At 47.4% G+C, this 14,700-nt stretch overlaps 1 protein-coding gene across 1 annotated transcript in view; it reads left to right on the forward strand.

Moving 5' to 3' along the window:
* LOC125451157 (fructose-1,6-bisphosphatase 1-like) overlaps positions 1-14,700 on the forward strand; it is a 34,565-nt gene that overhangs the window by 5,256 nt on the left and 14,609 nt on the right. Inside the window, exon 2 of the mRNA XM_048527948.2 lies at positions 13,875-14,040. Within this exon, the coding sequence (XP_048383905.1) occupies positions 13,875-14,040 (166 nt within the window). The remainder of the gene's footprint in view (positions 1-13,874; positions 14,041-14,700) is intronic.

Below are 14,700 nucleotides of genomic sequence, written 5' to 3' on the forward strand. Positions count from 1 at the left end.
GTTGGACTGGTTTTGGGATGCAGTGGGTGGGGGGGAAGAGCTGGGCTGGTTGTGTGGTGCAGTGGGGGGAGGGGATGAACTGGGCTGGTTTAGGGATGCAGTGGGGGAAGGGGAGATTTTGAAACTGGTGAAGTCCACATTGATACCATATGGCTGCAGGGTTCCCAGGCGGAATATGAGTTGCTGTTCCTGCAACCTTCGGGTGGCATCATTGTGGCAGTGCAGGAGGCCCATGATGGACATGTCATCAAGAGAATGGGAGGGGGAGTGGAAATGGTTTGCGACTGGGAGGTGCAGTTGTTTGTTGCGAACTGAGCGGAGGTGTTCTGCAAAGCGGTCCCCAAGCCTCCGCTTGGTTTCCCCAATGTAGAGAAAGCCGCACCGGGTACAGTGGATGCAGTATACCACATTGGCAGATGTGCAGGTGAACCTCTGCTTAATGTGGAATGTCATCTTGGGGCCTGGGATGGGGGTGAGGGAGGAGGTGTGGGGACAAGTGTAGCATTTCCTGCGGTTGCAGGGGAAGGTGCCGGGTGTGGTGGGGTTGGAGGGCAGTGTGGAGCGAACAAGGGAGTCACGGAGAGAGTGGTCTCTCCGGAAAGCAGACGGGGTGGGGATGGAAAAATGTCTTGGGTGGTGGGGTCGGATTGTAAATGGCGGAAGTGTCGGAGGATAATGCGTTGTATCCGGAGGTTGGTAGGGTGGTGTGTGAGAACGAGGGGGATCCTCTTGGGGCGGTTGTGGCGGGGGCGGGGTGTGAGGGATGTGTCGCGGGAAATGCGGGAGACGCGGTCAAGGGCGTTCTCAATCACCGTGGGGGGGAAGTTGCGGTCCTTAAAGAACTTGGACATCTGGGATGTGCGGGAGTGGAATGTCTTATCGTGGGAGCAGATGCGGCGGAGGCGGAGGAATTGGGAATAGGGGATGGAGTTTTTGCAGGAGGGTGGGTGGGAGGAGGTGTATTCTAGGTAGCTGTGGGAGTCGGTGGGCTTGAAATGGACATCAGTTACAAGCTGGTTGCCTGAGATGGAGACTGAGAGGTCCAGGAAGGTGAGGGATGTGCTGGAGATGGCCCAGGTGAACTGAAGGTTGGGGTGGAAGGTGTTGGTGAAGTGGATGAACTGTTCGAGCTCCTCTGGGGAGCAAGAGGCGGCGCCGATACAGTCATCAATGTACCGGAGGAAGAGGTGGGGTTTGGGGCCTGTGTAGGTGCGGAAGATGGACTGTTCCACGTAACCTACAAAGAGGCAGGCATAGCTGGGGCCCATGCGGGTGCCCATGGCCACCCCCTTAGTCTGTAGGAAGTGGGAGGAGTCAAAAGAGAAGTTGTTGAGTGTGAGGACGAGTTCCGCTAGGCGGATGAGAGTGTCGGTGGAGGGGGCCTGGTCGGGCCTGCGGGACAGGAAGAAGCGGAGGGCCTTGAGGCCATCTCCATGCGGAATGCAGGTGTACAGGGACTGGACGTCCATGGTGAATATGAGGTGTTGGGGGCCAGGGAATTGGAAGTCCTGGAGGAGGTGGAGGGCGTGGGTGGTGTCACGGACATAGGTGGGGAGTTCCTGGACCAAAGGGGAGAAAATGGAGTCCAGATAGGTGGAGATGAGTTCGGTGGGGCAGGAGCAGGCTGAGACGATGGGTCGACCAGGGCAGGCAGGTTTGTGGATTTTGGGAAGGAGATAGAAACGGGCTGTGCGGGGTTGGGGAACAATGAGGTTGGAGGCTGTGGGTGGGAGGTCCCCTGAGGTGATGAGGTCATGAATGGTGTTGGAGATGATGGTTTGGTGCTCGGGTGTGGGGTCATGATCGAGGAGGCGGTAGGAGGTGGTGTCGGAGAGTTGGCGTCTGGCCTCGGCGATGTAGAGGTCAGTACGCCATACTACCACTGCGCCACCCTTGTCTGCGGGTTTGATGGTGAGGTTGGGGTTGGAGCGGAGGGAGCGGAGGGCTGCCCGTTCTGCGGGGGAGAGGTTGGAGTGGGTGAGAGGGGTGGAGAGGTTGAGGCGGTTAATGTCTCGACGGCAGTTGGAGATGAAGAGGTCGAGGGAGGGTAGGAGGCCTGGGGGTGGTGTCCAGGAGGAGGACTTGTGTTGGAAGCGGGTGAAGGGGTCAGTGGAAGGAGGGTTGGGTTCCCGGTTGAAGAAGTAGGCATGCAGGCGAAGACGGCGGAAAAACTGCTCTATGTCCGACCGTGACTGGTATTCGTTGATGTGTGGTTGTAGGGGGACAAAGGTGAGCCCCTTGCTCAGGACTGACCGTTCGTCCTCAGTCATTGGGAGGTCTGGGGGGATGGTGAAGATTCGGCAGGGCTCAGGGTGGCTGTCTCCTCTGGGGTTGCAGGCTGTGGAGGTTGTGGGCGGAGCGATGATGTCGTCGGCCGTGGGCGGGGTTCCGTCGGCCGTGGGCGGGGTTCCGTCGGCGTCGGCCGTGGGCGGGGTTCCGTCGGCGTCGGCCGTGGGCGGGGTTCCGTCGGCGTCGGCCGTGGGCGGGGTTCCGTCGGCGTCGGCCGTGGGCGGGGTTCCGTCGGCGTCGGCCGTGGGCGGGGTTCCGTCGGCGTCGGCCGTGGGCGGGGTTCCGTCGGCGTCGGCCGTGGGCGGGGTTCCGTCGGCGTCGGCCGTGGGCGGGGTGGCGTCGGCCGTGGGCGGGGTTTCGTCGGCGTCGGCCGTGGGCGGGGTTCCGTCGGCGGTGGGAGGATCGGGGTGGGCGGCAGCAGCTGAGGTGAGGATGGTGTGTGGGCTGTAGTACCTGGACGTGGAGGTGGTGACTGCAGCAGCGGTTCCGGAAGTTCTGTGGCCGGCGGAGGCGGATGTGACGTCATCGGTGGGGTCTCCGGCCGTGTCCTCATGGTCAATGGCGGCGGGTGCATGGTGGGGGAGGGGCAGGGACAGAGTCGGGATTTGGGAGGCGCAGGAATCCTCTTGTGGGTGGCAGGGGCCAGTGAGTTGGTTGTACTTACGATTTTTGGTGTCCAGTAAAGCTGAGTGGAACTGGGTGTTCAGTCTGTGGATCCTGCGGAGGATAAAAAACAGCAGGGGTCCCTTGCAGGTCTGGGAGAGGGAGGCTCTGAGCTGGGGCAGGCTGGATTGCAGTGCCTGGAGGTGCCGGCGCATGGCTGCAAGTGTCTGTTTCAGGACTCGCAGGGAGAACCGCTTCTGAAGGGTCTGAATATTCTGGGTGTAGAGGTGGTCACGGTTGGGGCCAAATTGGGAAGGCTGAAATGTGGACTGTAGTCCCTTGGGGATGATCTGGTTGTTTAAAACATTTCTTGGGTTTATGCTTTTTGAACTTCTTTAGATTAATTCCTATTAATGTAATGACTCTTTAAATAGAATACTTTTGCTATTAGCCACATAACTTCTGGTATCTGTTTAAAAGTCAGTGTTGGTCTGAGTGTTGCACAACTTGTACTGTTTTGCTGAGGTTAATAATCTTTTTAATTCTCTAGTCATGTTGACACCATGTTCTAATTAATTAAATGTCAAACTTCATTACAAGGATCATGGGCTCATTTTCAGTCTTGCACCAATGTAGTTTCAGTAAAGTCTTTTGTCCAACTATTGCTGAGCTCCAAACCTCTGATTTCAACAGGCCAGGCTAATTTTAATTACTTTTAATGAGCTTCTAGTCAGATATCCATCTGTAACTGGGAGCTCACCGTAGGGTTACCAATGTAGGTATTAGGATTTCTAAAATAAAGAAAAGTTTAATTTGTACAGCACTTTTTTTTTACAAGGATTAGACATCCCAAAGCATGATATAGCTTTTGAAGACTTATGAAGGAATGCAGCAACTAACTTTGCACAGATCAAGCTTCCACTAACAGTACCCTAACAATGTCACAGAGAAAGTAGGAACTGCCGATGCTGGCGAATCTGAGATAACACGGTGGGAAGCTCGATGAACACAGTGGGCCAAGCAGCATCAGAGGAGTAGGAAAGCTTAACGTTTTGGGTCGGGACCCTTCTTCAGAAATGGGGAAGGGGAAGGGGATCCTGAAATAAATAGGGAGACAGTGGAGGCGGATAGAAGATAGAAAAAGGAGAAGATAGGGTTAGAGGAGACAGACAAGTCAAAGAGGCGGGGTTAGAACCAGTGAAGATGAATGTAGGTGGGGAGTTAGCGGGGGATAGGTCAGTCCAGGGAAGACAGACAGGTCAGGGGGGTGGGATGAGGTTAGTGGGTAGGTGATGTGGGTGGGGCTTGAGGTGGGGGGAATGGTTAGGGAAGCGGGGACTATCTGGGCTGGTTTAGGAATGTGTTCGGGGGAGGGGAGATTTTGAAGCTTGTGAAATCCACATTGATACCCTTGGGCTGCAGGATTCCCAAGCAAAATGAGATGCTGTTCCTGCATTTTTCGGGTGGTGTCATTGTGGCAATGCAGGAGGCCAGGATGGACATGTTGTCTGAGGAGTGGGGTGGTGAATTAGAATGGGTCCTGACTGGGAGGTGCAGTTGTTTGTTGCGAACAGAGCATAGATGTTCTGCAAAGCAGTTCCCAAGCCTCCATTTGGTTTCCCCAATGTACAGGAGGCCACAACAGGAACAGCAGATACAGCATATAACATTGACAGATGTGCAGGTGAACATCTGTTTGATGTGAAAAGTTGTCTTAGGGCCTGGGATCGGGGTGAGGGGGAGGTGTAGCACTTGCTTCAGTTGCAGGGAAAAGTGCCGGGTGTGGTGGGGCTGGAGGGGAGTGTGGAGCAGACAAAGGAGTCATGGAGAAAGTGGTCCCTCTGGAAAACAGATAAGTTGTGGGGGGGGCAATGTCTTTGCTGGTGGAGTCAGATTGCAGATGGCAGAAATGTCAGGATGTTGTGTTGGATTTGGAGGTCGGTGGGGTGGTATGTGAGGACGAGGGGGATACTGTTTTGGTTATTATTGTGGGTAGGGGGTGTGAGGGATGAGTTGCAGGAAATGCGGGAGACACGGTCAAGGGCATTTTCGATCACTGTGGAGGGGAAGTTGTGGTTTTTTTTTGAAAAAAAGGGGACATCTGGGATGTTCGGGAGTGGAATGCCTCATCTCCAGGAGCAGATGCAGCAGAGGCGAAGGAATTTGGAATAGGGGAAGGCATTTTTACAGGAAGGTGGTTGAAAGGAGGAATATTCCAGGTAGTTGTGGGAGTTGGTAGGTTTAAAATGGATATCGGTTTCCAGGTGGATGCCAGAGATGGAGACAGGCGTCCAGGAAGGAGAGAGAGGTGTCAGAGGTGGTCCAGGTAAACTTAAGGTTGGGGTGGAAGGTGTTAGTGAAGTGGATGAACTGTCCGAGCTCCTTGTGGGAACACGAGGTGGCACCGAAACAGTCATCAATGTAATGGAGGAAGAGATGGGGGATAGGGCAAGTGTAGCTTTGGAAGAGGGATTGTTCCGCGTACCCTAAAAAGAGGCAGGCATAGCTTGGGGCCCATGCAGGTACCCATGGCCACCCCCTTTGTCCCCTTTGTGGGAGGAATTAAAAGGGAAGTTGTTGAGGGTGAGGATGGGTTCGGATAAGCGGATGAGGGTGTGAGTGGAGGGGAACTGGTTGGGTTTGTGGGACAGGAAGAAGCGGAGAGCTTTTAGGCCATCGGCATGGGGAATGCAGGTGTCTTGGGATTGGATGTCCAGAGTGAAAATGAGGTGTTGGGGACCAGAGAATTGGAAGTTCTGGAGGAGGTGGCGAGCGTGGGTGGTGTCATGGACGTAGGTAGGGAGTTCCGGGAGAAAATGGAATCCAGATAGGTGGAGATGAGTTTGGTGGGGCAGGAGCAGACGGAGACATTGGGCTGACCGGGGCAGTCAGGTTTGTGGATTTTGGGAAGGAGATAGAAGCGGGCGGTGCGGGGTTGGGGAAGTTTTGAAATCTCCCCTCCCCGACCACATGCCAAAACCAGCCCAGCTAGTCCCTGCCTCCCTAACCACTCTTCCCACCTCAAGCCCCCACCCCCATCCCCTACCCTCTAACCTCATCCCGCCAACCCCCCAACCTGTTCGTCCTCCCTGGACTGACCTATCCCTGCCTAACTCCCCACCTACATTAACCTTCACTGGCTCTAACCCCGCCTCTTTGACCTGTCTGTCTCCTCTCACATGATCTTCTCCTTTATCCGTCTTCTATCTGCCTCCCCCATCTCCCTGTTTCTGAAGAAGGGTCCCGACCCGAAATGTCAAGCTTTCCTGCTCCTCTGATGCTGCTTGGCCCACTGTGTTCATCCAGCTTCACACTGTGTTATCTCAGTATCCTAATGATGACCAGGTAATCTATTTATTGAGTCATTAATTGGATGAGGGATAAATATTGGCTAGGAAACTGGGCAGCTTGCCAAACTTCTTTGACATAGTGCCAAAGCACCTTTTGTAATCACCAGAACACCCAGAAGTGGCTCCAGTTTAACTAGCTTTTCTGAAAGACAGCACTTTTGACAGCGCTGCACGAACCATAAATTGCTGTGTTGTTCTGTGAGCTTATTACATAGTGTTGAAGTGGAGCTAGGATTCAGCTGTATGGGGACACAGCTAATAAAAGAGAAACACAGGAATTTTCAAAGTTGGTGGAAGCTGCTAAAACCACAAGAAGCCACAGAAAAGGAACAGAGAAACTCATTAGAGCTGAAAGTGCTGGGTAAGGCTCAATATCTGCAAATATTTCTCTCCTAACACAGGTTGAAATGGAAGGTGATAATGGGAACTGCAGATGCTGGAGAATCCAAGATAACAAAGTGTGGAGCTGGATGAACACAGCAGGCCAAGCAGCATCTCAGGAGCACAAAAGCTGACGTTTCGGGCCTAGACCCTTCATCAGAGCTCTGAAGGGTCTAGGCCCGAAACGTCAGCTTTTGTGCTCCTGAGATGCTGCTTGGCCTGCTGTGTTCATCCAGCTCCACACTTTGTTATCTTGAAATGGAAGGTGATATGTGGCAGAACTTGTAGGCTTTTCGGTTGCAGTGACAATGTTATGAAATTGAGAAAAATACAATTAACAAGTCTGAGCAGCTAAGAATAGCCACACTCCTTTTATTGATGAGGAGAGAATTTCAAAGGAGATTCCATCCTAAATCAATCTCAAGATCAGAAAAAATGTAAGGCAACATTTTTGAAGCCTTGATGGCACACTTTAAATCCCAAGTGAATATAGGCTATGAATGGTATGTGTTCCCTATTAAATGGGGGGAAAAAATCAAATAATCAGCATGTCTCTGCTTTAAAATAGCTTCTAGAATCCTGTGAAGTTGGCAACTAAAAGACAATTGAACTGAAAACAGGATTAGAATAAGCCTGAGTGCCAAAGTGAAGGTACGTCTACCAAGCAGAATCCTATTCTCAAGAAAGCAACTAATGTTCTGGGGACCATATCCCTCTATTCCCAACCTATTCATAAATTTGTCAAGATGCACTTTAAAAGTCACTATAGTGCCTGCTTCCACTAACTCCCTCAGCAAGAGTTCCAGGCACCCACCACCCTTTGTGAAAAAAAAACTTGCCTCGTACATCGCGTTTAAACCTTTCCCCTCGCACCTGAAACCCATGGCCCCTGGTAACTGACTGTTCGACTCTGGAGGGGAAAAAGCTTCTGACTGTCCACTCTGTCCATACCCTTCATAATCTTATAGACCTTTATCAGTTCACCCGTCAGCCTCCATTGTTCCAGTGAGAACAACCCATGTTTCTCCAAATTTTCCTAATAGACAGTACCCTCCATACCAGGCAACACCCTGGTAAATCTTTTCTGTACCCTCTCCAAAGCCACCACAACTTTCTGGTAGTGTGGGGGCCAGAACTGAATACAATATTCCAAATGCGGCCTAATTAAGGTTCTATACAGCTACAACATTACCTGCCAAGGCAAACATGTCACCTGCCTTGTTGACTGCATTTTCCACCTGTGTTGCCACTTTCAGTGATCTGTATATCCAGATCCTCTGCCTATCAGTACTCTTAAGGGTTCTGCCATTTACTGTATATTTTCCATCTGGATTAGGCCTTCCAAAAAGCATTACCTCACATTTTTCCAAATTAAGCTTCATTTGCCATTTCTCTCCAAGTCACTAACCGGTCTATATCTAGCTGTATCCTTTGTCGGTCCTTATCACTGTCTGCAATTCCACCAATCTTTGCGTTTTTTGGCAAACTTACTAATCAGACCGGTTACATTCTCTTCCATATCATTTATATATAGATATGACAAACAGCAAAGGTCCCAACACTGATCTCTAAGAAACACCACTCGTCACAGCCCTCCATTCAGAAATGCACCCTTCCACTGCTACCCTCTGTCTTCGATGACCAAGCCAGTTTTTTATCCATCTTGCAAGCTCACCTCTGACTCTGTGACTTTAGCTTTTGTATCAGCCTGCTATGAGAGACCTTGTCAAAGAGCTTACTGAAGTCCATGTAGACAACATCCACTGCCCTACCCTCATTGATCATCTTTGCCACTTCCTCAAAAAAACTCAACCAAGTTAGTGAGACATGACCTCCCCTTCACAAAACCAACTGCCTCTCGTTAATATGCTAGTTGATTTCCAGGTGGGAGTAAATCCTGTCTCGAAGAATCCTCTCAATAATTTCCCTACCACTGATGTAAGGCTCACCGTCCTGTAATTAGCTGGATTATCCTTGCCACTTTCTTAAAGGAACAATATTGGCTATTCTCCAATCCTCTGGGACCTCCCCTGTAGCCAGTGAGGATACAAAGATTTCCCTCAAGACCCCAGCAATTTCCTACCTTGCCTGTCTCAGTATTCTGGGGTATATCCTATCAGGCCCTGGGGACTTGTCTACTTTAATGTTTTTCAAGACCCCCAATACCTCCTCCCTTTGGATCTCAACATGGCCCAAACTATCAACACACCCTTCCACCAAGTCGTCCTCTATGGTGAATACCGATGCAAAGCACTCATTTAATACCTCGCCATTTCCTCTGGCGCCACACATAAATTCCCTTCCTTGTCCTTTAGTGGGCCAACTCTCTGCCTGGCTACCCTCTTGCTCTTTATATATTCAAAAAAAACCTTGAGATTTTCCTTAATCTTGTTGACAAGTGCTGTGATTATAAAGCAGCTAGAGTATATATGACAGACAGACCAGGCTTTGAATTATGCTGACAGATATTCTAAACTGACAAGGCAGAATGATTGTGGATAAACAGCAGAATGCAAATATACAAAGGACACCACACAATGGGAAAACCGTGTTTTCACTGCCAGAACCCAAATTATTTTGTACTGAAGCATTTGATTTAAAAGAAACATGACAAGCAATTACAGATGGCCACTGGGTAGATGTTAGGTGAATATTCTAACAAATCACTACACATTACAACATGTTTTTCCTGTCTAGTAGTTGATAGCTTTGATTTTTAGAATGACACTGCAGAAGGGGCAGATAGACACCAGTGCATCATGACCTTCGTGGACCTGTGTGAAGTGGCTCAAAATTGTGATCTGAAAATGAATCCCTTGAAAGCAAGTTTGTGACTACATGATGGATTTATACCTGGTGTAATTTGCCCCCTAAGCACAAGAATCCCAGTGCAATGATGAGAATGAAGATCTGGAGTTACACCTCCATAGACAGCAAACAAAAGCTACTCCTTTCAGTTGGAGCAAGTCTAAAGCTTGGACTTCAACATGCCAAAAGAGATTTGCAACAGCTTTCTAACTACCTTTTGAATGCTGTTCACAATACACAGGTGGCTGTTCATGCTGTTGGCATTTCCAGAGCTCCAAAGAATATAATGAGGGTGGTCTGAAATAATCAGCTTCACTTTCCTGGAATGGAAACAATAGTGGATGACTGGCTAATTTATGGATAGGAAGACCTTATGGAAGAAGCCATTGCTGCAGTTTGCCAAACAAACCTGAAACTGACAAGAAAACATTGTAATTAGGGATGCCCAAAGTCAAATGCATAGGCCATGTACTGACAGCAAAGCATCTTCACTCAAATCCTGAAAAGATGAGAACTGTAGCAGCAATGCGGTGACCAACTTATGTAAAATAAGTGAATGATTTGTTTGATTGGTCAACTTTTTCAGCAAATTTCTTGTCCGGTTTGTAACTTGTGTGAATTATGTCATCCCATTGCCAACGATATGCAGTGGTATTGGTGCTCAAAACAAGTGGCTTTTACCAAAATCAAACTACTTGTGTTGGTAACAGCAATACAGACATAAATGATGAGATTCCATGCAATGTTAAAGACTGTGACATTGAAATTGGAGCAAACCTAATGCAGCAAGAATTACCATTCATTTGCATCCAGGGCATTAACACAAAGAGAATGATGTTACACCTGGATCAAGGAGTGCCTGGACATTATCTTTGCTTTTCATCAGTACCTACTTGTATAAGGCAACGTGAAAATCAGGCCTGACCACAAGCTACTTCAGAGCATTTTCCTCGAGCTGCTACTATCTGCTCCAGAGTATCTGAAAGAATGTCACTCCAAATACAGAAATATTTTAGATTTTTTTTGATTACCTACAGTGTGGAAATAGGCCCTTTGGCCCGATAAGTCCACACTGAGCTTGGAGCATCCCACCCAGAAAAATCCCCCTAGAACCCCCACACACCTGAACACTGGGTAATTTAGCATGGCCGATCCACCCAGCCTGCACATCTTTGGACTTTGGGAGGAAACTGGAGGAAACCCACGCAGACACGGGAGAATGTGCAAACTCCACACAGACAGTCACCCGAGGCTGGAATCAAACCCGGGTCCCTGGTGCTGTGAGGCTGCAGTGCTAACCACTGAGCCACCGTGCCGCCCTAATCTGGAGTGTGATAACCTGGATGTGACATACGAGGGAGGAAAACATATGTACATGGTTGACATGCTGTGAAGAGGAGCACTTCCTATGTAGGATGCTGCTGCAGTGTGAAATCTTCCTGTTTCAAAGTGAAGCAGCAGTTTGTTATGATCTGACCCGGGACAGGTACTGAATCTAACAACAAGCACCTGGCTCAAATCAAGTGAAATACCAAACAAGTTGCGACTTTCTAAGTGTTGCAAGAAGTAGCGATGAAAGGTTGTTCTTAAAGCATCAGTCATTCTTGTATTTATAAGAGTGTCTTGGGCACACAAAGATGAAATGACTGTGGAAGGTAACATATTTATACAAAAGAAATAGAATTGTTTTTCAAAGAGGAGCAATGCTAAAACGCATTATGAAAATTACTAACTCAATTGAATAGAGAATATCTCTACTGGCCAAATATGAGAAATGAAATCAATAATTACATCAGGCATTGCAGTGCTTCTTTTAATGACGACCAACCTAAGCAAACTGGAGGACTGCAGATGACACCTGACATCTCAGTCAGCCCACATAATGAAACTTGGGATTGGCCTTCTTTAGTGATAATGGGAACTGCAGATGCTGGAGAATCCAAGATAATAAAGTGTGAAGCTGGATGAACACAGCAGGCCCAGCAGCATCTCAGGAGCACAAAAGCTGACGTTTCGGGCCTAGACCCTTCATCAGAGAGGGGGATGGGGTGAGGGTTCTGGAATAAATAGGGAGAGAGGGGGAGGCGGACTGAAGATGGAGAGAAAAGAAGATAGGTGGGGAGGAGAGTATAGGTAGGGAGGGGATAGGGCAGCCCAGGCAAGACGGACAGGTCAAGGAGGCGGGATGAGGTAGTAGGTAGGATATGGAGGTGTGGCTTGAGGTGGGAGGAAGGGATGGGTGAGAGGAAGAACAGGTTAGGGAGGCAGAGACAGGCTGGGCTGGTTTTGGGTTTGTCCCCTTCCCCCACTGCAACCAGCTTCGAAATCTCCCCTTTTCCCCCACTGCATCCCAAAACCAGCCCAGCCTGTCTCTGCCTCCTTAACCTGTTCTTCCTCTCACCCATCCCTTCCTCCCACCCCAAGCCGCACCTCCATTTCCTACCTACTAACCTCATCCCACCTCCTTGACCTGTCCGTCTTCTCTGGACTGACCTATCCCCATCCCTACCGCCCCACCTATACTCTCCTCTCCACCTATCTTCTTTTCTCTCCATCTTCGGTCCGCCTCCCCCCCTCTCCCTATTTATTCCAGAACCCTCACCCCGTCCCCCTCTCTGATGAAGGGTCGAGGCCCGAAACGTCAGCTTTTGTGCTCCTGAGATGCTGCTTGGCCTGCTGTGTTCATCCAGCTTCACACTTTATTATCTTGGCCTTCTTCACACAGGATCTGATTATTTTGTCACCATAAATAACTATTCTGACTACTAAGATGTAGATCAGCCGGCGTCAATGACGAACACTGAGATTGTGAAATACCCAAAAACACACTGTAATTGTTACAGTATTCCAGACATTGTAATGAGTGACAAGTTCACAAGTGAAGAAGTTAGCCACCTCATAAAGGATTAACAAATATAAGACCATATATTCTCACCGTATTATGTTCAGTCAATTGGAAAGACTGAAGTGGCAGTGAAAGTTGCCAAAGGAATCATAGATGAATTGAGCAAATGTAACACAGATGTATACAAAGCAATCTTTGAGTGGAAAGGAGTTTGGTACAAGATTTAATTCGTACCTCACACAAATTACTCTTCAAAAATGCTGGCGAAGGCAGAAGTAGTAACATGCATAAGTGATAAAATCAAGGTAAAATGGTGGAAAGCCAAATTTCATCACCAGTTTTGAACACTGGAAAGCCAGTCACACAACAAACTTTCAACACTCTCATTCAGTCATGTCAAATAACTTAGGACCCATGTAGAGCAATTGTCACCTCAATTGTGAATTAACAAATATATAATTGTAACCACATATACATACATACATGCAACAGGAGAAGCTGTTCCTTCACTAAAACAGCCATTTGGGAAGATACAAACTCATCATTTGCCCCAGCTGCCAATAAACTACTAGTTGCAGAGGTCTGCAGCGCCCCAAAAATGGGAAATGGAACAGCAGCAGTTACCACACAACTGACATGGGATCAATGTGCCCGAATAAGTAAACATTGTCATTGTTCTTTCATCTGAGTAATGTATAAGTGTACCATTAAGAGATCTGTATGATTTATGTGTACAATGCACATGCGGAGACTGATGAGAATAACTGCTAATGTATGAGAATGGTTGTGAGCATTGGGGAAAACTTAACTCAGTGTTAATAATAAAACCATGGAGGAAAATGGGGATGTTTATGATACAAATGCAATATCATACTAATGTGCCTCCTGGCTTGTCATTGTGATGTGACTTTCACCATAAAGCACTCACTGCACTTATGGCTAGTTCAATAGAGATATAGTATAGCCTAGTTTGTTTCCCTCTGATCTCATGACAGATTTATCCCTTTCATTCAGTTATGGAACTTTTGTATCCACATAATAGGGCAATGAGAACAAATTGTCTTTAATGATCTGCATTCAGCATTCTCCTTTTACAGTTAAAATGATGGACTATACTAAATAATAAGACAAATTGTAGTATGACACCTTCCTGCCAAAAGCAATTCTTTTGAGATGCACTAATGACCACATCTTAATGACATTTTTTGTCTGTTTGCAGAGGCAGACAATAAGAAACTGTGAAAATGAGTTATCAAATAACACCCATTAATGCACAATATGGCCTTAACAAAATGATCTCCAGTTACAAAGACGGCTCCCTCTGCTTTTATTCATTAACAACTTGGCCTGTTCAATTCTTAGGGATATTTTTAAAGCAATACTATAAATCACGCTGGGACCCTCAGATAAATAAATCATTATTAATGTTAAAAGAGGGCAAATATCAGGAATGGAAGTGGCTGAATTTCAGTAAAATATTAACTTGAACAATATTCACAGATAAAACATGTAATTTCTGTTAACTTGATGCATTCAACATGAATTCTGGTTTGTATGTACTCATGAATAATAATGCTGACATCCAATTCATTTTCTAGTTATGGGCTTTCTGGAAGCACAGTCAATGTGACAGGGGATGAGGTGAAGAAGCTTGATGTACTTGCCAATGACGTGGTAATGAATATGTTAAAATCTTCATTCAGCACATGTGTTCTTGTGTCTGAAGAAGAAAAAGATGCCATCATTGTGGACCCAGATCAACAGGTTAGTTCCTGGGATTTTGTTTTTGCTGTAAAGACAACAATTTCTTCAAAATTAGAGAACATTTGGTTTTTGGATAAGTACCACAGTATGTTGTATATGATTAAGCATATATACTATGTAGGAAGGATATTTTTAAATTGGAAAGGGTGCGGAAAAGATTTACAAGGACGTTACCGGGATTGGAGGGCTTGAGTTGTAAGGAGAGGTCTATTTTCCTGAGAACATAGGAGGGCTCGGGGACCTATAAAAGTTTATAAAATCATGTTGGATATTGATAAGGTGAATAACAAAGTTCTTTTCTCTAGGGTAGGGGAGTTCAAAACTAGAGGGCATAATTTTAAGGAGAGAGGGAAAAGATTTAAAAGGGACCCAGGGCAAATTTGTCACACAGCGAGTGGTGTGTATATGGAATGAATTGCCAGAGAAGGTGGTAGATATAGGTACAGTTGCAGTGTTTAAAAGACATTTGGACATGTACATGATTAGGAAAGGGTTTAGAGGGATATGGGCAAACAGACAAATGGGACTAGTTTAGTTTGGGAAGCCTGGTCGTCATAAATGATTGAACAGAAGGGTCTGTTTCCGTGTTTGATTGTATGACCTTATGCATTAAATACTCCTCAGTTTGTCCAATCTAGGAATAGCCTCAAATTTCAGATA

This window comes from Stegostoma tigrinum, chromosome 3 (genome assembly GCF_030684315.1).
Source record: "Stegostoma tigrinum isolate sSteTig4 chromosome 3, sSteTig4.hap1, whole genome shotgun sequence".
NCBI lineage: Eukaryota > Metazoa > Chordata > Chondrichthyes > Orectolobiformes > Stegostomatidae > Stegostoma > Stegostoma tigrinum.